Source organism: Salmo salar, chromosome ssa27 (assembly GCF_905237065.1).
Source record: "Salmo salar chromosome ssa27, Ssal_v3.1, whole genome shotgun sequence".
NCBI classification, from domain to species: domain Eukaryota; kingdom Metazoa; phylum Chordata; class Actinopteri; order Salmoniformes; family Salmonidae; genus Salmo; species Salmo salar.
The window spans coordinates 26,199,803-26,226,673 of NC_059468.1; the positions used below are offsets into that span (position 1 = coordinate 26,199,803).

General features: G+C 42.4%; 2 protein-coding genes across 2 annotated transcripts in view; both read left to right on the forward strand.

Annotated features, from left to right (window-relative positions):
* LOC106588826 (collagen alpha-2(VIII) chain) overlaps positions 1-7,469 on the forward strand; it is a 106,224-nt gene extending 98,755 nt beyond the window's left edge. The window contains exon 3 of the mRNA XM_014178286.2: positions 1,376-7,469. Within this exon, the coding sequence (XP_014033761.1) occupies positions 1,376-3,282 (1,907 nt within the window). The 3' untranslated portion in view covers positions 3,283-7,469. The remainder of the gene's footprint in view (positions 1-1,375) is intronic.
* Positions 7,470-9,493: 2,024 nt separating this feature from the next.
* Positions 9,494-26,871, forward strand: part of LOC106588828 (protein tyrosine phosphatase type IVA 2) — a 40,987-nt gene continuing 23,609 nt past the window's right edge. The window contains exon 1 of the mRNA XM_014178288.2: positions 9,494-9,793. The gene's annotated coding sequence lies outside the window, so the exon portion shown is untranslated. The remainder of the gene's footprint in view (positions 9,794-26,871) is intronic.

Here is a 26,871-nt window from a genome sequence, read left to right on the forward strand (position 1 = left end):
ACTACCTCAATTGGACCGACCAACCAGTGCTCCCGCACATTGGCTAACCGGGCTATCTGCATTGTGTCCCGCCACCCGCCAACCCCTCTTTTACGCTACTGCTACTCTCTGTTCATCATATATGCATAGTCACTTTAACCATATCTACATGTACATACTACCTCAATCAGCCTGACTAACCAGTGTCTGCATGTAGCCTCGCTACTTTTATAACCTCGCTACTGTATATAGCCTGTCTTTTTACTGTTGTTTTATTTCTTTACTTACCTATTGTTCACCTAATACCTTTTTTGCACTATTGGTTAGAGCCTGTAAGTAAGCATTTCACTGTAAGGTACACCTGTTGTATTCGGCGCACGTGACAAATAAACTTTGATTTGATTTGGTTTGATCATGTGAAAACTAGCTAGTCCAATATTCACCACCCTTTTTATTTTGTTTAATTTTTTTACCTTTATTTAACTAGGCAAGTCAGTTAAGAACAAATTATTATTTTCAATGACGTGCTAGGAAAAGTGGGTTAACTGCCTTGTTCAGGGACAGAATGACAGATTTTTACTTTGTCAGCTCGGGGATTAAATCTTGCAACCTTTCGGTTACTAGTCCAACGCTCTAACTACTAGGCTACCTGCCGCCGCACTAAACGAAGGCCTAACCTGGGTCCTGGACTGTCTCTGAATTCACTATATCATTTCCGTTCCTAAGCAAGCCTAACTAGACAATGACAAGAATTTGGCAAAGCGGATACACACTGCCACTCATGTACAGTAGAACCATACTTCATTTGATCCCCCTGTTGCAGGATAGCTTTCCTGTAATGCAGGACATGTAAAACTTGTAGTGTATTTGAGTTTTAAAAAGACTTCTGAAGTTTGTAATTTCCACTTCGAAATTTCAACTTCTACAACAATATCCATAAATTATAATCCACACAATAATTCACATTTGTTGTTGCTGCAGGATCATAACAATGTAAATCCGGGGCAGGTAATTTGAAAGTCTATTCTACTTTCTGGACTGTTATTGATGACCCTGGTGACCCTGGTCACTATTTTACATTTACATTTTACATTTTAGTCATTTAGCAGACGCTCTTATCCAGAGCGACTTACAGTAGTGAATGCATACATTTCATAAAAACATTTTTTTTCCTGTACTGGATTTTCACTATTTTCAGAGCCAAGTCACTGACTAGAGAACTGTGAAATCTCGTTATGGTACCTTATTCACTGTATATGGGATCTGGTAAAAAAATGGTGCACTATATAGGGAATAGGGTATAATTTGTGAATATCTTTTTTTTGTGAATGATTTGAATGAATGATTTGAAAGGGGATGAGCAGGTAATCACAATGTCTTCCATTTTCTCATACAGACATGCCACCCATGATGGACGTAAAGGGCGAGCCAGGGCCACAAGGAAAACCTGGACCCAGAGGCCCATCTGGGCCATCAGGACTTCCGGGAAAACCAGGACTGGGAAAACCAGGTCTCAATGGCCAGCCTGGCCCTCAGGGGCCTCCAGGCTTCCCTGGCATTGGGAAGCCCGGACTTCCAGGTCTCCCAGGAAAGGGGGGCATGAAGGGGATGCCCGGGAATAACGGCGAGGTTGGGCTCCGGGGTGAACCAGGTCCCAGAGGACTTCCAGGTCAACCAGGTCTCCCCGGGCCAGCTGGCCTATCTCTGAATGGCAAACCGGGGCTTCCCGGAGGGAGGGGCCAACCTGGGTCTCGTGGAGAACCAGGACAGAAAGGTGGACCTGGAAATCCCGGGGAGCGTGGAATCAATGGGGAGAATGGCAATGGGAAGCCAGGGATACCAGGACCCAGGGGCCCCATCGGGCTTAGGGGCCTACCAGGGCCAGCTGGTAACCCGGGTGTGGGCAAACCAGGACTGAACGGGCTTCTTGGTCCATCTGGACCTAAAGGGGATCAGGGGCTCCCAGGAGGAATAGGTGAGCCAGGTGAGGCCGGCAATCCAGGGCTGCAAGGCCAGCCAGGACCCATTGGATTGGGCAAGCCTGGTAATGATGGATTGCCTGGAGGACCAGGTCCACTTGGGCCTAAAGGTGAGCCAGGGCTGAGGGGTTCTCCGGGGTTTCCTGGAACTCCTGGCTATGGCAAGCCTGGTCTATCTGGGCTGAAAGGAGACAAAGGCCTTTCCGGGGGACCAGGGGTACCTGGGGATAAGGGGGAGCCTGGGATTGAGGGGCAGCCAGGAGACATGGGTCCAGACGGACACCCAGGACCACCAGGATTACAGGGCCCCATGGGGCTCCCAGGAAAACACGGCATGCCCGGCCTGAAGGGAGAGTTGGGTCCCCAGGGTCATCCAGGTCTGCCAGGGTTCAGAGGGGATCAGGGTCCCGGTGGTCTGTCTGGAAAACCTGGCATTCCTGGAGACAAAGGCCCGCCGGGTCCAAATGGGGCTATCGGAAAACCAGGGCCCAAAGGTGAGGCAGGGCACATAGGCCTGCCTGGAAACCCAGGTCTTTTAGGTAATCCTGGACCAAAAGGGGAGTTTGGGTTTGTTGGGTCTCCAGGACCAAGAGGCCAGTCTGGTATCCCTGGTCTTCAGGGGCCTTCAGGGCCAATGGGGCCACAGGGTATCCCAGGTCTGAAGGGCGAATCTGGGCTGCCTGGTCTTCCTGGGCTGGGCATGCTTGGAGAAAAGGGAGTTCCTGGTCCTCAAGGTCCCCAAGGAAAACCAGGCAACTCTGGGCTCAACGGCAACCCAGGCCCACCTGGGCCACCCGGGCCCCCTGGCCCTGCAGGAAATGGCCAAACCATCGTGGCTGGGCTAACGGATTCGGAGTTGGGCGGAGGCGAGGTACCAAACGGGAGGAACCCAAAACCACAGTTTGGCCGTGCAGAGCTCTCTGCCTCCCTGGCACCAGCATTTACTGCCATCCTCACCACACCCTTCCCTCCCTCCGGGATGCCCATCAAGTTCGACAGGACCCTGTACAACGGGCAGAATGCTTACAACCCTGGCACCGGTATCTTCACCAGCCCCATGTCTGGCGTCTACTACTTTGCCTACCACATGCACGTAAAGGGACTCAATCTGTGGGTGGCGCTGTACAAAAACAATGTTCCCGCCACATACACCTACGACGAGTACAAGAAGGGCTACATGGACCAGGCGTCCGGTAGCGCCGTCCTTGAGCTGAAGGAGAACGACCAGGTGTGGATGCAGATGCCCTCGGATCAGGCTAACGGGCTCTACTCCACCGAATACATCCACTCGTCCTTCTCAGGGTTCCTGCTCTGTCCCACATAACGCCTTGCTAGTCAACTATCTCCTAGGGTAACCCCTAGTGTCCCTATATAATAACACCTGCAGCCATAACAGAATAACACCACCTGTAGAATGTTATCATCAACAACATCAACAACGACAGAAAAGACTCTGTGAACGAAAGACAGAAAGAGTTAAATAACAGGAGAAGGATACTTCATGCTGTGCTCTGTGTTTTTATCTCTTTCTTTCAAATGTCAGTTTTTTGGTTATTTTTTTGGTTGTTGCTTATATTATTATAATTATTGTTATTGTCATAATTGTATTATTTTTATTTTGCCGTTGGAGTCAGTATTGCTGTTGTTTATTGGATTCAGACTTTTAAGTGCCTTACTTTGTAATGCGTAAGTAACAGTTATTAGACCTACCCATGTGACTGCATATCCTACTAAAATGCTCTGATCAGTAGGATGACATCGTCGGACCCTGGGGCTCCGATTGTTTCCCCTGGCTGCAGTCACTTCCTGCACAAAAACCTCCCATTTCCTCCCGTGTGCGTGTCCGCCATTTTATGTCAAGAGCTTCCTTATTTAAATAAATATTTCACATAAAGATGTACCATTACACATACAGTATGAACAGTGTATTCAATAAACAAAATGTTCACATTTTAATTTTTTTTAAGACCTGCTATAGGGATCGATGGATCGTTGTTTATCAGTACGCTCTGATGTTTTGACAGTCAACTTCCAGTTGTCTGTTGGGTGATAATTTCCTGGTTCTATAAGAGGCTTGTGCTGAACGGATTGGTGCTGATAATAGAAGCTGATGGTTTTGGATTGTGGCTAAGTAATTGGTGTATCCAACTTGTGTAAGATTCACCCAAATCCCTCTTTGACAAAGCATCAATATACAAACCAGTAACCTAAAGAATTATAAATATATAGAACACATTAAATAGACAACTGAATAAATCTATAAATAAATGTGTAAGTTAATCACTATATTAATAAATAAATATGTGTCAGCTAATGGACAGAAAGAATAGGCCAAATGCATTAGGATCAATGCCATGTTTCCCTGCATCGATCCATTCTGTGGCTATTCCCATTAATCACGTGCACTGCAGATCCCCTTATTACATTCTCTATGCCACACATACAGTATACCATTGACATCACTGCTTTTTGTGTCCACTAACGCCAAGGCTGTGACCGAGCAATCAATGCCCTGGGGCCTTTCACATTAACATTTAGAGTGAACATTCTGAGCGAAAGCTCATGTGAAAAGCCTCATTCCGTCTACAAACTACAAATCTTTCAGGATTTCACAGATCGACAACTGGCTAGAGGCCATCCAACCTGTTTCTACAGAATAACCCTTTGAAGGTTCAGATCCAACCAAATGGGTGCATAGGGTGCAGTTCAAATGATCTCCTACATCTTACACAGCCCTCCCAGTATATGGTGCTATGGTGTTGAACTCATTGTGTTTATACGCGTACAGTAACGATTTCCAATCCACCGTAAACCTCACCATAACAAAGGTTAACCATTCATTTTCCATCTTTAGTTACTGTACATCGACAACCAAAATGGTTTACCCATTGCTCAGTTTGATGGAACATCTGATGTTGCCACAGGATATTCTTAGCCGATGTCTTCTGACAGAATATGAAAGAGGGTGCACTTTCGGAAATCAGAATGCATGGATCTCCAAATTAATAAGTAAAGGGAGAGAGCGAGAGAGAGAGAGAGAGAGAGAGAGAGAGAGAGAGAGAGAGCCTGGTGGTTGTGAAATCCTGATTGCATAACAGTTAACATGGCTCTGTTATTCTGGGAGAAACGGTGGGACAAAGGTGAGAATTGTGTTTGCCATGTGAGTTTTACTGGTGCTGTGTGGGATGAGGCCGTGGGGTGCGATGGATACACCCACCGTGTGAGTGTTTCCGGCTGTATCTCTTTCTCACTGTGTGTATGTGTCTGTCTGTTTTACACACACACTCAACTCCCATCCGTTAAAACTTCACCTGGGTGAATTATGAACTTCAGAGACCATGGACCATGGATAATGTTTTCTGAGTCATTTAGGAGCATGCACTTCTAGTCAATATTCCACCAGTTTGAATTGAAGATTTGCTCCGGTTCAAATAGGACATGTGTGTCTTCATGGCGATTAAGTAAATGGCCTTCATAGCTTGGGAAATGACGCAACAGAAGACAGGAATTCTGTTTGGTAGAATTAGTGGGCTAAATACCCACTGGCCACAGATGTCAGTTCAACATCTAGTTTTGATTTACATTTGGTTGAGTTGTCAACTAACGTTAATTCAATGTGAAATTAACAAAACATTTAATCATGGATTTAGATTAAAAGTTGGGTAAAAAAAACGATGAAATGCCCTTACGAGGATGACTTTTTGCAAATCCAATTAGTTTTCTACATTGATTCAATATCATCACATTGATTTTGGGTTGAAATTACGTGGAAACAATGTTGATTCAACCAGTTTTTGCCCAGTCGTGCAAAGATGAGAAACGTACAATAGAGATGGGGGAAATGTATGCAAAGTAAGACGAATATATTGTTGGAAAAAACATGCTAGACTTTTAAAACAAGGGGTTATTGACCAACACTGGGCAGGTTACAAATCATGAAGGTATTTTTGTGCATTAATTCTGTGAATTTGGTCGGCAAACTGAGGGTAGACATGGGAGAATCTGGGACGGAATGAACGGGACAATATCTATCTTAAAGTCCTTAATCTTCCAGTAACCTTGGGCTCAAGGTTATATCATACAGTATATCATACTTCCTTATTGTAAATTCAATGTAGGGACATCATATAGTATGTTTCAAGATTTAGAGATATTAAACACTTTCATAAATGGTGGGAATACAAAGTTTAGACTACCCTGATGATATTCATGGTGAAATTAGCAGAATGTTCGGTAGCACCCAGCTCTTTTCCTTTGTCTAGATTTTGAGTTCTGCAACAGTACAACTTTTTATGTAGTATTCATTTGAACTTATCAACACGAATTGGAGTATTTAGAGTACTATATAGGTAGAAAACATTGAACAGAAAAAGGCTAGGTCAATAACTAAATTTGGACAAAAATGCAGATAGAAATGTATAGTCCCAAGCTCTCAAATACCCAATAGTATACCCTGTATTCAGATTAGAACCTGAGGCGAATATTAAATCAAAATGGGTATGCAGCAACCCCCCCCCCCCAAAAAAAAGATTAATATCGTGCATGTTGGATTATCGCTACAATTGTCTGCAAAACATACTGTATTGCTGTGCCTGAATAATTGTTTTAGACATCCTGGAGGAATGGTCATCGGTTTTGACTGAGTAGAACCTTGAGTCTCACAATCAGTATTTTAAATGTATGTAGGCCTAATGCAGGCACTCTCACTGGTCTGTTTGTGGCCCCTTTTCTCTCATCATTATCTGAACATACCTAAAGCAAAGTCTATGTACCATTATTGTTGTGTGAGTCTACCAGACAATTTAAGGCTTGTTTTAGTTATGTACTGTATGTTGCCTTTTTATTGCCTCGTTCTTTCAGACATTTGGAATGCTGTTTTGGAGTGGAGTGGCTAGACTATAACTCTCCTTTTTTATATTCTTTGTCATAGACAATGTCACTTGGTTGCAGAGTTTGCAGTGCGTGTGCAAAAACATTTTTCTCCCAATGTACTGCCTTGATTACAAACTGACTTGTTTTCTATTCAATGATAAAAAAAAAAAAAGATAAACTTTTTGTTTCTACTTTAAGCCTTGCTTCGGTTTAAAGGGATATTTGTTTGTTATAGTTTGGAGATAGATACAAACGGTCATTCCCATTTGCACATGACATTAATGAAGATGTATTTATACATTTGTTATAATTTAACAGGAATGCCAAAACCGACCACTGAAGCATGGTAGAAATGGTATTTAACAGCATTGAATGAGTTAAGAGCATTTAGAACATGAAGTCAGCATTCTAGCATTGTTCGTGAAGGATTTTTTTTGTGATTTTTTGTTCATTTTTTGTGTAATGTACAATGTATCAACCTATAGGATTATTTGTATTGTACATGGCTATTGTGTGCACTCTATGCAATAGAACTTGGGTATAAAAGGCACTCATTTAGCTAGATTTATTTTGGTCTGCTTATACAAAATTTACAGTACTTGATTGTATTGATACCACATCAATAAATACTTTCTTGTACATTCGTGTTGCTTTTTTTTTCTAGATTCCATATCCATTTGAAACACATCACATTTGGTGACAGAGAGTATTAGTAGTGTAGGCTTACTGTCTGGGCCTTAGTATAAAACCAAGGTATGAATCAACACATAGACTGCTCACAGAACAGTATGCACTATACAAATAACTATAGAAGTCACTCTGGATAATAAAGACTGTCTGCTAAATGAATATGCTGGGGCTCCACCTACCCATAGCCCTTTGTTAGCATAGGCCTTTGTTTTCTACAAAAACACACACACATCCATCACACATGGGAAGCAAAAGCTACTACTGTTCACAGACACATCTGGTTGGCCAAAGTTGGGTGGGCTATCAGCTGATTATAGCGAATGTAGATTATGTAAATCAGCTAGATAGCTGGTTAGCTAGTTAATTATGCTGTCCAAACAATCTATCTAGTCTTTACTTTTTGAGTTTGTTCTGTTGCTGACATAGAGAGCTTGAGACTATAAGATTCTATCTGCATTTTTGTCAAAATGACAATTATTGACATAGCCTTGTCCTGTTCAATGTTCTCTACCTACACTAACGTTCAAAAGTTTAGGGTCATTTAGAAATGTCCTTGTTTTTTAAAGAAAAGCACATTTTTTGTCAATTAAAATAACATCAAATTGATCAGAAATACAGTGTAGACATTGTTAATGTTGTAAATGACTATTGCAGCTGGAAACAGCAGATTTTAGTTGAGTATCTGGAGCATCAGCATTTGTGGGTTTGATTACAAGCTCCCAATGGCTAGAAACAAAGAACTTTCTTCTGAAACTCGTCAGGCTATTCTTGTTCTGAGAAATGAAGGCTATTCCATGCGAGAAATTGCCAAGAAACTGAAGATCTTGTATAACGCTGTGTACTACTCCCTTCACAGAACAGCGCAAACTGGCTCTAACCCGAATAGAAAGAGGAGTGGGAGGCCCGGTGCACAACTGAGCAAGAGGACAAGTACATTAGAGTGTCTAGTTTGAGAAACAGACGCCTCACAAGTCCTCAACTGGCAGCTTCATTAAATAGTACCCGCAAAACACCAGTCTCAACATCAACAGTGAAGAGGCGACTCCGGGATGCTGGCCTTCTAGGCAGAGTTGCAAAGAAAAAGCCTATCTCAGACTGGCCAATAAAAATAAAAGATTAAGGTGGGAAAAAGAACACAGACACTGGACAGAGGAACTCTGCCTAGAAGGCCAGCATCCCGCAGTCGCCTCTTCACTGTTGATGTTGAGACTGGTGTGAATGTGCATGTGCTAATTGAATCTCCGATTTCTTAGGCATACGTCTCCAAATACTTATTAAAATGTATGGATTTCACTAAAAAAAGAAAGGCATGCAACAACAGTCGACAAACTTAGGTAGGCCTACACGGTAGGGGTTTAAGAATATAAATTTTTTAAGTATAGACCGCAAAAACACTCGAAAGAGTTGGAGGTTAATTTCAAAAACTCTAGATGGCGCTCAACTCCGTGGAGTTACAAGCAGGCCTACATAGTTTAATGACATGAACAATGTCCTGTTCAATGTGATGTTAGTTTCTCGTAAGAATCCCCATAATAAAGGGACAGTTCAATCAACCACTAGGGGGTGTGTATGTCCCACTATGAGAAAGTAAAATGGACCAAAAGAGAGGATATTTAAATTATTACACATAGAGTTACTATGATATGTTCTCTATTCATAACATGACGGCATATTTTTAATGGATGAGGTCAGTAAGCTATATGGGCACACATGTCTGTGTCAGATCCTTTTATATAGCCCAATCACACAAAACAAGCGATTTACCTCATCCCTTTAATGTTTGTTATATTATAACATGGATGGACGTAGAATACAGACTTGTATCACGGGTGACTTGGCTGGGGCTCGGTCATCCAACTAGGTGGATCAAAATGACTCACCACCTCGTGAGTCTTATTGCTCATCACTTCGTGATGATGAGAGGATAACCAAACCATCCACTTACACATTTAAGCCGACTGTCTACTGCACACCCTGAAATAAACATTATACCTCTCGAGGACTCCAATTTAATACATGCAAAAATAGCACATTTGATACGTTATTGTTGTTCTAAGTTATTTCAAAATCACCACTCGGTAGAGCTCAGCTGTCATCACTGGTCTTCTTGCGTGGCAGTGACGCAACGAGACTACCACCTTGAAACTCCTCCCAACAGTTCTGAGAGAACGCCACTTTTGAAGAGGAACAAGAAAGAGATCTGACAGCAGTTACTGCCCTCCATCCACATTCTCCGGTATAGTCACGGGATTTCAATGTTCAACCTGCTCTTTGTAAGTAAAAACATATTTTACAACGACGTGTTTGTATCGTTATACATTATGTCAAAAACATATTTCTGGACAGTTCGCGGGTCAATCTTCTTGGGGAGAAAGTAGCTAGCATTAGCCTGCTAACACGGGGTTATGGCAGCCATTGGCTAAACTCCTAAATAACATTCGGCGAAACTGCAGAGGTGGAGAACGACATCTACGAATAATGTTGGCAAAATACCAAGGTCTGTCAAGTTAAACAAATAATGTATAGGGAACTACTAACTAGTAATTTCATCGAGAACATGTTACTAACCTCATTAGCCAGCCAGCTGTCCATTTCCTGCGTACAGCTAGGTAAAGTAAGGGAGCAAGCAAGCTAACGAACAATACAGTATATTTTATGTTACTATAACGCAGTATTGTGATGTTATTTCATCTAGCTAAGCCAAGTTAGTCATCGACAAAAGGCCATCGATAAAAAGGTGTTTATACTCTGATAGCTTTATGTTCGCGTTTTATTACGTTAAACGTTAGTTACACTAACAATAACTAACACATTTTTCTCCAATCTAGCCAGCTAATATTTACTCGTTTGACCCACAATACAGCCCAGTGTGAACCATTTTATTTTCTGAACTGCCTTGCTTGCAGCCGGCTAGTTAAAGTTAGCATAACGTTAGCAGGGTAGATGCATATAACGTTAGCTTGATGGAGAACGGGGCTAGTTAACGTTGGCTAAGGTTAAACACAGCGGCCTATTTTACAAGACATGTGGATCCGTTTCTTGTGTCAATGTTCTCTTTTGTCTCCGATATGAATTAGCCGACCAAGAAAGCTTGTTAGCCAACACAATTTGCCTGCTTGCTAATTGCTAGCTCGCTGTATTGTAATTTGAACCTGGCTTCTACCTGCACTTGTTCCCGTTCTCGTGTATCTAAGGTTAGCCTGGCTACGCAGTGTTGTACTGTAAACGTTGGTGGCTGGATTGGATGTCCAGCGTTTGGTTCGGTCCAGCCGTTAGCTACAGACATTGATGTAACAAGATAACGTTACCCAAATAAACATGTCTCCTGTTGCCAAGGCCTCACACACCCAGCCGAGTGAACGGCATCAATGTCATGTGGAATCGAGATTGAATGCGAACGTAAACTGTAAAAGCTGTCGAATTTGATAACCAGGGTGGCTAAATCGAATAACTGATGCCTTTTCAGGCATGGTTGTTGTATTGGTCCAGGGTGCACGCATCACATTGGTCTTGTGTGCACGGTTCTTCTCGGAAGATGGGGTCATGTCTTGCTAGCTAGTTTCCACTCACGCCAAAGCAATTTGTTTTACTCTTTGGTTTCTGAAACACTCAATCAACAAGTCAGAGACTAGTGAATTTGAGGAAATGCATTTAGGGCGGAAGTTGACTTTAACATATGACTATCTAGCATCACATCAGCCATTCATGCCCCAGTCTCTTCTTTGTCAGGGTGTTTTGGTCAGTCTATTTGACGAGTGACTGACTACTACTAGCTACCATTTCTTGTGGGGCGGGAATGGGTTTTGTCTAGAAGGGATACATACTTTGTCAAAGTTTACTTTTGGTAGCAGGTTTATGAGAATTTAAGCAGCAGATTAGGACAATTAGGTTTATCTTAGGAAAAGGGTTAGGGTTAGCAAAAAAACATGACATCAATTTGACAAAAGCTGTATCCAAGCTATACATGACCTTGGAAAGGTGAATGGCCCATGGCAGCTAACTCACGCTCACTCAATGTGGGCGGATCAGTCAACGAGTAACTAGTGAAACAGGTAAGCTTACTCATTCCTGCTTATGAGTCATAACAAGGTGACCTATTTTCCCATGAACTTGTCAAGTGTAAAGTAGCCATATGTATAGATCTCTCTGAGATATCACTGGGTACAAGACCTGCTTTGTTTTTTTTACTGAACATTGCTGTGACTAATTATCAAAATAGGCCTTAGAATCAAATATATCAGAAACAATCTATCAATTCACTGACTGTTTCCTGTAGGTCATTGTTAGCTTCTTTATTCTTTCAAGCATGTTTCGTGTTGAAAGTAGATCACTGATCTGCTTTATAATAAAGTTAATTGAGGTTTGAGGCTGGAGCCAGGTGCCTGCTCTGGAAATAACCCTGCTCAGCCAGCCCACATGTTTACAGCCTGAAGCCAAGGGTGGCTCCTAGCCTATGACAGCCAGGCAGGGAGGCCCTCATTCACCAGATTCCATGTTGGTATCACAGCCAGCTCCCTGCGTCTGTAATATGTGCTCTGCTGTATATGCTTTGGATAGAGGTTGGCCTCGGTGCATCCATGCAAAAGAGACTGTGGTCTCAGCATGACTTCCCGCTCAAATAAAGGCTAAATAAAAATCCCAAATCAAAGGCATCCTGGCCTATTCCCTTCATTGTACAAACATTTTGAGAGCCATCGCTCTAGGATCATCTCACCTGCCCAAAATCTTTGTTTACACAAGCTGCGACTGAATTGTCTGCTTTGAACACAGATAGTCAAGTCTTCTCAATGCTGGATGGTACTAGACATTGCTGTCGTTCATTGTCATTTTGTGTACATTACTACTTGACCGTACAGTTGTAGCCAGAATTGCATATTTTATTGTCAAAGTGAGTGTGTCTTTTGTATGGGAAAAGCGGCTGGGTGGCGTATGTGGCACATTCGGCACTTCACTAGATGGTGTGACATTTCACACTCAGAAGATGGGTCCTCTATATTATCTGCATAAAGAAAGACAAGCGTGACAACAGGGGAAGTCGTCAGCCTTGGTTACCGTAACTGAGAAACCTGAGACTAGTACAGTAACATGAAGCTAGGCAAGGGTCACTGGGGGGGCCAGGAGCTGTCTGTGTAGCTGGCGTCAGGCCCGGTTTGACCACTGGGTGCCTGTGTCTGTTGAAAGGTGTGGTTGATGAGCTTGTAATGTGTTCTAGTCTAACTGGTGTAAAAGATTATTTAAATGTCTTCATACCCCTGGGGCTCTGACTGGAGGGATGGAGAGAGATCACTAACCTCTGGTTTGGTGTGTGTTAGGGGGAGGAGAGGATGCTGTGCACTCACTGCCCCTTGAAAGCCATTGCTCTCTCCCCTATGACATCCTAATCATAACTATTAATTAGATACATTAGCAATATCTACATATCTGACCCTGTAACAGTAGTTACTGTCTACCTACACCCCTTTGACACTGGGTATTATTCCTCTTTTATTGGCACTGTTGGTTGTTTATAACCCCTGTTATAAAGAGGGCATGGAGGGCTAGCCAGCACTGACACCCCTTCTGGATGCTGCTCCTACCTGCTTGTATAGGAATACAGGATCTTCTATTGTGATAGTGTTTACAGCAACCATCTCCTCAGTTAGACAGAATCTGGTTAAAAACATCATGCCACTCAATAGGTAGTCTATTGTGTGCTGTCTGGCAATGGTGTTGACAAAAAAAAAGTCTAGAACCTGTGGTGATAAAATGCAGTGACTGTGTTTTAGAAAAGCGGGGTTGCTTAGACGTGGCTTTCGCTTCCATTCTCTTGTATTCAACCAGCTTATTAAAACGCATGAGTTGTGTGGCTCCTCACAGCCTCTGGCCTCAGACCATGTGCACTGACTCACTGAGGAGCAGACCTGGAGCCCGTCGGAGTAGTAGGATGATGAAAGTAATCTCCAGGAAACTGATCTAAGGTCAGTTTCTTCCTTTTTACCACCTTAAAAAAACACATTGGGGTCTGTGGAAGCTAAGCTGATCCTAGATCTTTTAAGTAAGCCTTGTCCAAGCCAGAATTGCCCATGGGGCAGGAGCCTATCTCCTGTTTCTCAAGCGAGAGGCAGCTTGATGTGCAAGTACTCCCACTGGACTATATGCTAAGTTTTAGATCTGTGCCTAAAAGCACCTTCTACCCACAATGAGCTTCTCTCTCTTCTCTATCCCTGCACCTTATGACGCTACGCCTCCTGCTTGTCAGTGTAAATATTTAAAAGGATCACTGCTTCTCCTCTGTGATCTCTTCTTGAGGGACAGGATCTGGCCCTGTTGGAACTCCTGTCTCTCACCTCCCTGGAGATACCCACCCGTCGTTATGGCAACAGGTATTCCTTGTTCTGTCTGTCTGGAGTCTTGGGTCCTCAGGTTGTGATTGCATGGGCTAGGCCAACCGCTAATGCTTTGCCTGGCCATGGATGAATGACTTGATTAGAGAGTTAGCTCAAGGCTGCTTTCTCAAGGTGATTGGTCTTATAGGATTTTGATGCATAATATACAGTACCAGTCAAAAGTTTGGGAACACCTACTCATTCAAGGGTTTTTCTTTATTTGTAGAATAATAGTAAAGACATCAAAACTATGAAATAACGCATGGAATCGTGTATTATACAAAAGTGTTAAACAAATCAAAATATATTTTAAAGTAGCCACCCTTTGCCTTGACAGCTTTGCACACGCTTGGCATTCTCTCAACCAGCTTCACCTGGAATGCTTTTCCAACAGTCTTGAATTAGTTCCCACATATGCTAAGCACATGTTGGCTGCTTTCCCTTCACTCTGCAGTCCAACCCAAACCATCACAATTGGGTTGAGGTGGGGTGATTGTGGAGGCCAGGTCATCTGATGCAACTGTCCATCACTCTCCTTGGTCAAATAGTCCTTACACAGCCTGGAAGTGTGTTGTGTCATTGTCCTGTTGAAAAACAAATGATAGTCCCACTAAGCACAACCCAGATGGGATGGCATATCGCTGCAGAATGCTGTGGTAGCCATGCTGGTTAAGTGTGCCTTGAATTCTGAATAAATCGCAGTGTCACCAGCAAAGCACCCCCACACCACCACCTCCGTGCTTCACCTTGGGAACCAGACATGCGAAGATCATCCGTGCACCTACTCTGTGTCTTATAAAGTTACTTGAACTCTGTGAAGCATTTATTTGGGCTGCAATTTCTGAGGCTGGTCACGCTAATGAACTTTACCTATGCAGCAGCGATAACTCTGGCTCTTCCATTCCTGTGCGTGTCCTCATGCGAGCTAGTTTCATCATATCACTTGATGGGTTTTTGCACTTGAAGCAACTGTCAAAGTTCTTGAAATGTTCTGGATTGACTGACCTTCATGTCTTAAAATAATGGACTGTCATTTCTTTATTTGAGCTGTTCTTGCCATAAATCAAATGATTTTGTCTTTTACCTAATAGAGCTATTTTCTATATACCAACCACTACCTTGTCACAACACAACTGATTGGCTGAAACGCATTAAATTCCACAAATTAACTTTTAACAAGGGACACCTGTTAATTCCAGGTGACTACCTCATGAAGCTGGTTGAGAGAATGCCAAGAGTGTGCAAAGCTTTCATCAAGGCAAATTGTTGCTACTTTGAAGAATCTCAAATATAAAGTATTTGATTTAACACTTTGGGTTACTACATGATTCTGTGTTATTTCATACTTTTGATGTCTTCACTATTAAACTACAATGTAGAAAATAGTACAAATAAGAAACCCTAATATGAGTAGGTGTGTCAACCATTGACTGGTACTGTAGTTATGGTGAATCTTGGTGGTGGGAACCTAATTTAGGTTTGTCACAATACCAGTATTGTGACACTCTGGTGTCGTGGCAAGGAAACAAAACATGAAGCAGATCAATTTCTTGAGAAAAACAGTCCTAATGTTAGAAACAAACAGCATTATGTTGTCACATGGAGTTACATTTTGTTTATTTTTCAAGCTAGGCTCCTGAGTGGCGCAGCAATCAGGGCACTACATCTGAGTGCTAGAGGCGTCACTACAGACCCTAGTTCGATTCCAGGCTGTATCATAACCGGCCATGATCGGGAGTCCCATAGGGCGGCGCACAATTGGCCCAGCGTCATCCGAGTTTGGCCGGGGTAGGCCGTCATTGTAAATAAGAATTTGTTCTTACTGACTTGACTAGTTAAATAAAGGTTAAAAAAAAAAACTCCACAGGTTTGTCTTGGCAACGATTTTGCACATGTGCCCATGAATGTGTTCCGAGAGGAATAGCTTTGTTTATTTTATGTCTCCCTCCATGTTAATATTAAATCCTTTGGTCTAATGTGGTTATGACAACTTGTTCCAATGTTGCTTTTCCACTGAGACTTACCCCCACCAGTAGGCTTCTAATGTTATTGTGCTTCCAGCAGGAGTGTGACACTGAAGACTTGTGGTGAGCAGAATCAACAACATCTGCATCATTCAGGACTGTTGCTTTGTCACACGGTGTTAAAGTCCACAGTTGGCCGTTATGTAACTGACATCTGAATAGTACCCAAGGCATTGCCTTGGCTCCAGGTTAGAGCAGGCCCACCGGAGCTATTGCTTGGTGAGACACGGGTGCTGGCTTGTGTATATGGAAACAGTGGGTCGCGTTAACACAGAATTCTGCGTTTTTCACACACAAGAAACGATAACGCACATATCTTGCTTAGAGGTCAACAGATTAATTAGGGCTGATTTCAAGTTTTCATAACAATCGGTAATCGGCATTTTTGGACATCGATCATGGCCGATTACATTGCACTCCACGAGTTGACTGCGTGGCAGGCTGACTACCTGTTATGCGAGTGCAGCAAGGAGCCATGATAAGGTGCTAGCTAGCATTAAACGTATCTTATAAAAACAATCAATCTTAACATAATCACTAGTTAACTACACATGGTTGATGATATTACTAGTTTATCTAGCTTGTCCTGTGTTGCATATAATCGATGCGGTGCCTGTTAATTTATCATTGAATCATAGCCTACTTTGCCAAATGGGTGATTTAACAAGCGCATTCGCGAAAAAAAGCACTGTCGTTGCACCAATGTGTACCTAACCATAAACATCAATGCCTTTCTTAAAAATATATACTTCTGTATTGATTTTAAACCTGCATATTTAGTTAATATTGCCTGCTAACATGAATTTCTTTTAACTAGGGAAATTGTCACTTCTCTTGCGTTCTGTGCAACAGTCAGTGTATATGCAGCAGTTTGGGCTGCCTGGCTCGTTGCGAACTGTGTGAAGACTTTCTTCCTAACAAAGACAACCAACTTCGCCAAACGGGGGATGATTTAACAAAAGCGCATTTGCGAAAAAATCACAATCGTTGCACAAATGTACCTAGCCATAAACATCAATGCCTTTCTTAAAATCAGTACACGAAGTATATATTTTTTAAACCTGCATATTCAGTTAAAAGAAATCCAGGTTAGCAGGCAATATTAAACTAGGGAAATTGTGTCACTTCTCTTGCGTTCATTGCACGCAGAGTCAGAGTATATGCAACAGTTTGGCCCGCCTGGCTCGTTGCGAACTAATTTGACGTAATTATGACATAACATTGAAGGTTGTGCAATATAACAGGAATATTTAGACTTATGGATGCCACCCGTTAGATAAAATATAGAACGGTCCCGAATTTCACTGAAAGAATAAATGTTTTGTTTTCGAAATTATAGTTTCCGGATTTTACCATATTAATGACCTAAGGCTCGTATTTCTGTGTTATTATATTATAATTAAGTCTATGATCTGATAGAGCAGTCTGACTGAGCCGTGGTAGGCAGCAGCAGGCTCGTAAGCATTCATTCAAACAGCACTTTACTGCGTTTGCCAGCAGCTCTTCGCAATGCTTCAAGCTTTGCGCTGTTTATGACTTAAAGCCTATCAACTCCCGAGATGAGGCTAGCAATACCAAAGTACCTATTAGCTCATCCAATAGTCAAAGGTATATGAAATACAAATGGTATAGAGAGAAATAGTCCTATAATAACTTCAATTTAAAACTTCTTACCTGGGAATATTGAAGACTCATGTTAAAAGGAACCACCAGCTTTCAAATGTTCTGAGCAAGGAACTTAAATGATAGCTTTTTTACATGGCGCACTTTTATTGCACTTTTACTTTTCAAGATTTTGTTTTTGCATTATTTAAACCAAATTGAACTAGACTAAATTGATTTTATTGATGTATTATATTACGTCAAAATAAGTGTTCATTCATTATTGTTGTAATTGTCATTATTACAAAATATATATAAAAATCGGCCGATTTAACTTCTTATGGATACGTGGGACGGTAGCGTCCCACCTGGCCAACATCCGGTGAAATTGCAGAGCGCGAAATTCAAAAATACTAAATTCAAATATTTAACATTCTTGAAAATATGTGTTATACATCAAAATAAAGCTAAACTTCTTGTTAACCTCTTACATCTAGACGTTCCGCTAGCGGAACACCTGCTCCAATATCCAATGATAGGCGTGGCGCGAATTACAAATTCCTCAAAAATACAAAAACTTCAATTTTTCAAACATATGACTATTTCACACCATTTTAAAGACAAGACTCTCCTTTATCTAACCACACTGTCCGATTTCAAAAAGGCTTTACAGCGAAAGCAAAACATTAGATTATGTCAGCAGAGTACCAAGCCAGAAATAATCAGACACCCATTTTTCAAGCTAGCATATGTCACAAAAAACAAAACCACAGCTAAATGCAGCACTAACCTTTGATGATCTTCATCAGATGACAACCCTAGGACATTATGTTATACAATGCATGCATGTTTTGTTCAATCAAGTTAATATTTATATCAAAAACCAGCTTTTTACATTAGCATGTGACGTTCAGAACTAGCATACCCCCCCGCAAACATCCGGTGAATTTACTAAATTACTCACGATAAACGTTCACAAAAAGCATAACAATTATTTTAAGAATTATAGATACAGAACTCCTCTATGCACTCGATATGTCCGATTTTAAAATAGCTTTTCGGTGAAAGCACATTTTGCAATATTCTCAGTAGATAGCCCAGCCATCACGGCTAGCCATTTAGACACCGACCAAGTTTAGCCCTGATCAAACTCCGATTTACTATTACAAAAGTTTCATTACCTTTGTTGTCTTCGTCAGAATGCACTCCCAGGACTGCTACTTCAATAACAAATGTTGGTTTGGTCCAAAATAATCCATCGTTATATCCGAATAGCGGCGTTTTGTTCGTGCGTTCCAGACACTATCCGAAATGGTAAAGAAGGGTCGCGCGCATGGCGCAATTCGTGACAAAAAATTCTAAATATTCCATTACCGTACTTCGAAGCATGTCAACCGCTGTTTAAAATCAATTTTTATGCCATTTTTCTCGTAGAAAGCGATAATATTCCGACCGGGAATCTCCTTTTCGGCAAACAGAGAAAAAAATCACAAAGACGGGGCGGCCAGGTCATGCGCCTAAGCCCACAGTCCCTTGATCGGCCACTTGAGAAAGGCGATAATGTGTTTCAGCCTGGGGCTGGGATGACGACATTCAGGTTTTTCCCGGGCTCTGAGCGCCTATGGACGACGTATGAAGTGTCACGTTAGAGCAGAGATCCTTAGTAAAAGATAGAGATGGCAAAGAAGTTCCAGAAATGGTCAGACAGGCCACTTCCTGTAAAGGAATCTCTCAGGTTTTGACCTGCCATTTGAGTTCTGTTATACTCACAGACACCATTCAAACAGTTTTAGAAACTTTCGGGTGTTTTCTATCCATATATAATAAGTATATGCATATTCTCGTTACTGGGTAGGATTAGTAACCAGATTAAATCGGGTACGTTTTTTATCCAGCCGTGAAAATACTGCCCCCTAGCCATAAGAGGTTAATCCAGCCGAGGTGTCAGATTTCAAAAAGGCTTTACGGCGAAAGCAAACCATGCGATTATCTGAGGACAGCACCCCGCATATAAATGCATGACAAATCATATTTCAACCAGGCAGGTGCAACACAAAAGTCAGAAATAGCAATATAAAAAATGCCTTACCTTTGAAGATCTTCTGTTGGCACTCCAAAAGGTCTCAGTTCCATTACAAATGGCCCTTTTGTTCGATAAAGTCCTACTTTATATCCATAAAAACTCAGTTTAGCTGGCGCGCTTCAGTCAATAATCCACCGATTTCCCTCCTTCAAAATGCATACAAAATGAATCCCAAACGTTACCAATAAATTTATCCAAACAAGTCAATCAACGTTTATAATCAAACCTTAGGTATCCTAATACGCAAATAAACGATCAAATTTAAGACAGAATCGTTATTGTCTTTACCGGAGAAAAATACCAAAGAACACGCTCTGTCACGCGCTTGGAAACACTACAACCAAAATGGGAGCCACCTAGAAAAACTACAATTTCTTGCTCATTTTTCCAAAAACCAGCCTGAAACTCTTTCTAAAGACTGTTGACATCTAGTGGAAGCCCTAGGAACTGCAATCGGGCACGATTTTGCCCTATTATAAAAGTGCCAGCCATTGAAATCAGTGGTAGGATGATTTTTTTTTGGGGGGGGGGGGTTTGTCCTCGGGGTTTCACCTGTTATACACAGACAGCTTTAGAAACTTTTGTGTTTTTGATCCAAATCTAACAATTATATGCATATCCTAGCTTCTATTTACTTTGGGCACGCTTTTCATCCAGACGTCAAAATACCGCCCCCTATCCCAAAGAAGTTAATCGGTATCTGCTTTTTTTGGCCGTCCAATAATCGGTATCGGCGTTGAAAAATCATAGTCGGTCGACCTCTAATCTTGCTGCGTTTTGTAAACGCAGCTCCAAAATGCTTCTGCTCGGCATCAGACAAATTGTTCTTCAGTTGCGCTTTTCCACTCGGATGTGAAGTCACACCAATCCTATTAAAGGCCCAACACGCTCTTTCAGCCTGTGTAGGACAAGACAGCGGACCTGGTCTGTAATTTTTGAGGCTGGTCACTCTAATGAACTTTTCCTCTGCAGCAGAGGTAACTCTGGGTCTTCTTTTCCTGTGGCGGTCCAAATGTTATTTGAAATTGTTTCAAATACTTTTTTAGCTGGGCTTGATTGAGTTTGCCTTACACAATGGAACCAATGGAGAAGTCCCAAAAGAGCAAACACCATCCACCTGACACCCCCAGACAGTAAAGCAAACACTCAAAGCATTGGAAAGATTTGAAACAGTATTTGAACCCAGGTCTGCAGGACCGGTCTTGGGTGATCTGCCTTCCCTTCCACCTTTGTCTGGCCAAGGCTGGTTACGGGGCTTGGCCCAGGGTGCTGGACTTCTGGATGGGACTTGATTAGATTGGTGACAGGAGATTATGACTCATTAAAGAACCCTAGGGCAGCTGCCTGGTGACTGTTCCCCCCCCCCCCCAGCCCATTTTCCTCCACAATGACATTATCTGGCATGCTCTGAGGGGGAGAGACTGGGAAGAGAGTGTTCTCTCGCTTCACATGTTGCAGACTACTTTGACAACTGTGTTACTTGTGCCTCTCACCTTTTCACTCCCCCTTTCAGTCACTGGGGGGGTGGGAGGGTTTTCACTCCCCCTTTCAGTGAGGGTGGGAGGGTTTTCACTCCCCCTTTCAGTGAGGGTGGGAGGGTTTCACTCCCCCCTTTCAGTGAGGGTGGGAGGGTTTTCACTCCCCCTTTCAGTGAGGGTGGGAGGGTTTTCACTCCCCCTTTCAGTGAGGGTGGGAGGGTTTTCACTCCCCCTTTCAGTGAGGGTGGGAGGGTTTTCACTCCCCCTTTCAGTGAGGGTGGGATGGTTTTCACTCCCCCTTTCAGTGAGGGTGGGGTGGTTTTCACTCCCCCTTTCAGTCAGGGTGGGGTGGTTTTCACTCCCCCTTTCAGTCAGGGTGGGGTGGTTTTCACTCCCCCTTTCAGTCAGGGTGGGGTGGTTTTCACTCGTGGTTTACTGAAGAACCTGGGCTGAAACTCTGGTGTTTCTGCTCAGGATGGAACACGTCAACAGTAACTTGGTGTTCCATTTAAAAATGTTAGAATGTTCAAATTACTCCGACCTGGGCTAGGTGAATGTTCAAATCGTGACTGCTTCCCAAATGACACTATTCCCAATAAAGCACACGAGTGTTGTACCATAGAGCCCTGGTCAAAAGTAGTGCGCAATAGGGGAAGTGTGCATTTTGGGACACTTTCTGTGTTTCACCAGAATGGTTTACCACACCTCTTATTAAAATGGTACAGGACATTCTGACTTATTTAGTCTAATCCTCCTCCACCCTTCTCTGTGGCTAGTATCTTTGTTTTGTTCTTTATCATTTTGAATTGCCTTTGACTTGCAAATGGGAGGCTTGATTTGAATCTAGGTAAATTAAATTCCCCCAGATTAATTGGATGTGGTGTAAGGCCCTAGATCAGATAAATGTTACATGAGAAAGGCAAGCCACTGTCTGCTGAAGGGGAATGTTAGTGTCCTTGTTCTAGCCGCTACCAGAGGCTACCTTGGCAGCTGTGAAATTGTGGCCTTGTACAGTACCTGGTGTTCAATTAATTACTCCGATATACAATTAAATTATTGTAATTGGACTACATGTGATGTCAGACAAGCATTGTTGTAGTTTGATTTGTTTATGTACAATATTGCTACAGTTGAGAGGTTTCATGTTAGGCCTAATTTTTAGAAAGATGAGAGCATCAGAAAATTAGTTTAGATCAGTCCGGGAAATTCAAGTGCTGGAAACATGTTTGCTCACTATTTAAAAAGATGGAGAACAAGCTATAGAATGAAAAATACTGGAGTTTTGGCGCAGGAACAGTGGACTAGCACTAGCTAATGCTACCCACAGTAGCACATTTTTTAAATTAAATTTGGTAGCCATGCTTTCTGCCTTGAACCCCGTTTCATTTCTCCTTCTGTCGGGCCAAAGCCTGATTTCTTTCAGCCTTTGCCAGAGAAAGAGCAGCCTCTCTCCCCCAAGTGCTATCGTAGGCCTTTCATCGTCATTAGGTTATCTAGCATCTCTCCCATCGTAGTGGGATAGATTGGCTAACTGAATTCAGAGAACACTGTTGACTTCACATTTTCTCTCTACTGCCCGGTTTCAAATCAACCCTAACTGTTGTCTGACTCATTAGCTATGTTGAGGCTTAGGGTTGTTTTCTAGACATCTCTGTTCAAAGATTCCTTGAATCAGGAGGGAATAAGCTCTAAATCTGGGTATCCTTCAATTGTTATTTCTGGAAAACCTGGACATTTTGGGACAGTTACAAAAATGTTGCAACTGTTGAGGCTTTTGAGTTCCTGTCGATGCTGTATGTTAGGTCTCTCTCTAGGGCCTATGCTCTGGGCCAGGTGTTTACTTGTTCTAAGAGGTGTTAATAGGCCTGGCGATGGGAGGCAGGACTTGTGGTGAACCAACCACAAACCTGGGAGCTCTTCAAAGAATGCTATAGCTGGAAGCACTCATGGAATGCATACGTGTTTGTGTGGAATATTTAGCGGAATAGGCTGTTCCCCCCCCCCCCCACATGTTCAAATACAGTACTACACCCACGTGCAGGCTTAAGTGGTATGGGTGTTTTTTAAATGCCATTGTCAAGCGTATCATGTTTTTAAGTGTGATCAGTGGTCCTGCTAATAACTTGTTTTCTTTGTATCATTAATTGTTGCCATGCCGCAATGTAACAATGCAATCCTCTTAAATTCTTGTTGCCCATAGCAGTGTATTTCTGATTAATATTTGGAGGCCAAGGCTCTTTTAAGGACTTGGGCAAATATTAGCTCGTTCTGACAGTTTTATCTGGCATGCTAATTAAGCTAACAGGAAGTGGTGCTAACTGGACCTTGCCCAGGGGGATGTTAAATATTTATTAGACTATTACCTGTCTTGGTTGAGAGTCAGGGAGGGCAAAGTAACCCACCCTCTCATCCTGCCCGAAAAGGCCTCTGGCTCATGGCTATCTTTGGTTTTAATTTTGGGTATTTATACCTCTAGACTGACTGGGATAGTGCCTGTCCCTTGTGGTAGTCTGAACCAAAATAGTCCCTAGTCTACACAAACACAGAGCTACTGATTCAGACCGACTGAATCCAATCACCACCACAACCTACAACACTGGTCCTGTGGGAGGGAGATCTCAGTAGCCTGTTTATTGTAGCACCTAGCATGCAGGTACACACTGGATTAAAGACTCTCGCTCTACCTTAGACATGCTGTTTTTTGCGGTTTCTTACTCACTCTCACTCACGAAACTCAGAGTTAATCACTGAACCTGATAGTCAGTTTTGACTAAGCTATAGATTTACCTTACACACACGTTAATGCACACTGACGTACCCACCTCAAGTACCATCTCCCACCCTTACACCTATTCTATAGGCCCTACCAGCCTGACTGTGACTACTTTTGGCGCAATTCCACTAGAGCAACCAAGCTGTGCCGGAACCAGAACGAACTAGCCTTGTTGGTTCTTGCTTGTTTTCCCATTTGCCATGGAACTGGAAACAGGACCAGGTTTAATTTGCTTAGTGATGATTTTAAGACTGCGGCCAATTGCGCAGTTCATCAGCGACATTGTGATCCCTCTGTGACTATAATTTTTTTAAGTATGGAGGAGGGTGCGCTAGAGGCGTTAACCAGGAGTTTTGTGCCACCCTTTTAATCTTTGCTCGTGGGCAGCAATGGAACCTGAATGAAAGGAGACAGCTGAAAAGAGACAGAACTACACAGCGTAACTTATCATGCGAGGAGAGGTTCACTTCAGCCGGTTGAAAGACCATTTTACGCGTCGCAAGAAACGCTCGAGAGGTATATTTATCTGTTTAGCTAGCTGTTATGTATCTGTCTTTTGAGTTGTTCAAAACTTATTTGGAATGACAGCTATTACAGTTGCCTGCAATACAGTATTACTCTTGCAATACGGTATTACTCTTGCAATACGGTATTACTCTTGCAATATGCTGTGTGTGCTAGGCCTCTAGGAGGTATGTGCAGTGTATCTATTTAGCTAGCTAGCTACATAATGTGTATCTGTCTTTGTGATGGATATATTTTGTTCATACCTGTTCCTAAGCCTACATCATGCACGGCATACTGCACGAGTAATATTGCAGGACTGCACCTTATTGCGAGTGTAATAGCTAGCTGTCCTCATTTCAATACTGTAAGATTAATTTTGCAGAACAGTCTTATGAGAAACACTTCCTGACCTAATCAGACGATAATTAAGCAACTATATTACCTACAACTATGCTATGGTGAGTTGTGTCCCATTGACAAATAAACACAATGCTTTTTTTTAATTTTTATTCTCCGTCCCCTCAGAGACACCCAACTCCACCAACACCCTTTGGACAACAAAGCACCTGGACCAACAACAGAACTACTAGCATTACAAACCAAGCCTGGTCCATTACCTCAGTGGTTTTTCCCTTTTGTTACAAAATCCCCTATCACATGATTTTACCCGTAGGGATTATTAAAGCCCCAATATATTCCCTGGTGTTTATTTTACACGTTCAGTTTTTTACTCCTTGTGAATAACCTACTACATAATTGTATCTTTTTTGTCTGACCAATGTTTGATTGTTGTTTAATAAGTGTCAATCATAGTATGCCTAATCTTTATTTCCTACATTTTAAAATGTATTTCCTACATTTTAGAAGTTTATTGCTCCAAAATCTGTACATTATTTTCTTTGTTTAACAATAGGCTAAATTCAGTGAATAGTAATTGAAAGCCACATTCACAATGCTTTTGGTGTAGTAAAATAAAAATGTACATTAGAACTTCAGCCAGTTTAGTGACATGTCTGCCGCTGGTGTCTGACATCCTTTTATGGCTTGGACAAACTGTCCAAATACAGCTATGAAGCTGTTTAAATGAGGCGATCTGGGCCATCTCAGCCTCCCTGGCTGTCCTGTCTGCTGCACTGGCTGGCTGCTGCCTCATCTTAACGCAGCTGATTTGAAGTGCTGATCCTGCTGCTGATGCTGGGCCTCAAGTGTCTCCAGGTATGAGGCTTCTGCCTCATGAAATTCAGGTATTCGCTGGTTGTGCTCTTCCCAGAGAAAATATGTAGGCAGACGTAATGACATGTACAGTTCAGGAATGATAAGATAGTCCATAGCAGTCCTGCTGATCATGTCCTGACATGTCTCATATTTTATTCCCTCAGTCTTTATGAGCGGCCCTAGGAGGGAGTGCGGTGAAGAAACCAGAGGCTGTGTACAGTTCTTGGTTGTGAACTACTGTGTTAGCCTAAATGACTCCAGTAAGGCAGGGGGAGGGGCAGTCCGTAGTACAACTTCCTGTAACTGTTTGCGTATCCACGTCACGACATGATTCTCTCTGGACTCTCGCCCTAGCCCAGCCAGAACAGAAACTTCAGCCAGTGAGCACTGCTACCTTCGAGTATGCTTCGGTTTTGTTATGGTGTTAAGAACAGATGGCAAATGTGCGTAAACATCTACCTCTGGTGCCGAAGGTTGCATGTTGGAATCCAGCGATAGAAAGTAGTTATTTCGATTTGTTTTGTATCCCAAACCTTACATTAACCATTTGAGTTAATGCCTTAACTTAATAACCCTAGCCTTAAATTGACTTAATACATAAACTTAACCTTAAACGCATACCTTGAAATTTGACGTTTGAGAAAAATGTGCAAATATAGGCCACTACCAAATGATGTTGGTAGTGGCCTATATTTGGTAGTGGCCTTTTGCTTTTTCTCCTTTGCTATGTTCTTTTGCTCCCTCGTGTGGTTTTTGCTCTCTTCCCCCTCTCTCACTTGCACGCTCTACTCTCATGTTCCCCCTCTTCTTTATTCTTGCTCTTTCGCTCATGTGCACTCTGCACCACCTCTCCCTTTCTTGGTCTTGTGCACGTGCTCTTTTGCACAATCTTGCTCCTTCACGTTGTCTCGCCTGCGCTCTCCCACCCTCTTTGGCAGTTTTATTTTTTATCTCACTCACACCCTCCTATCTCTCTCATCCCTTTTTGTTTTCTCATCTTATTTTTCACTGCTCTCTGTCTCCTGCCCTCCACCTTGCGTAAAATGGAAATGTAAAGATCCTGTTGAGTGCATACTACACAAAGAGAGATGAGTGGAATGTCAGTGGTGTTTGTTCTTAAATGCCATTGGAATGAAGTGGACCCTTGTTGTCAGTGTCCTCCAGCCTTGTGTTGTATTCAATAGCAAATTAAAAATGACCATTTCTCATTGGACTAGTCGATGTAAACCCTCCGTTTCAGTCCCTGTTTTCTTGCGTTTTGCACCTAATGAATACGACCCTGTGTTGCTCTGGAGGAATAACCA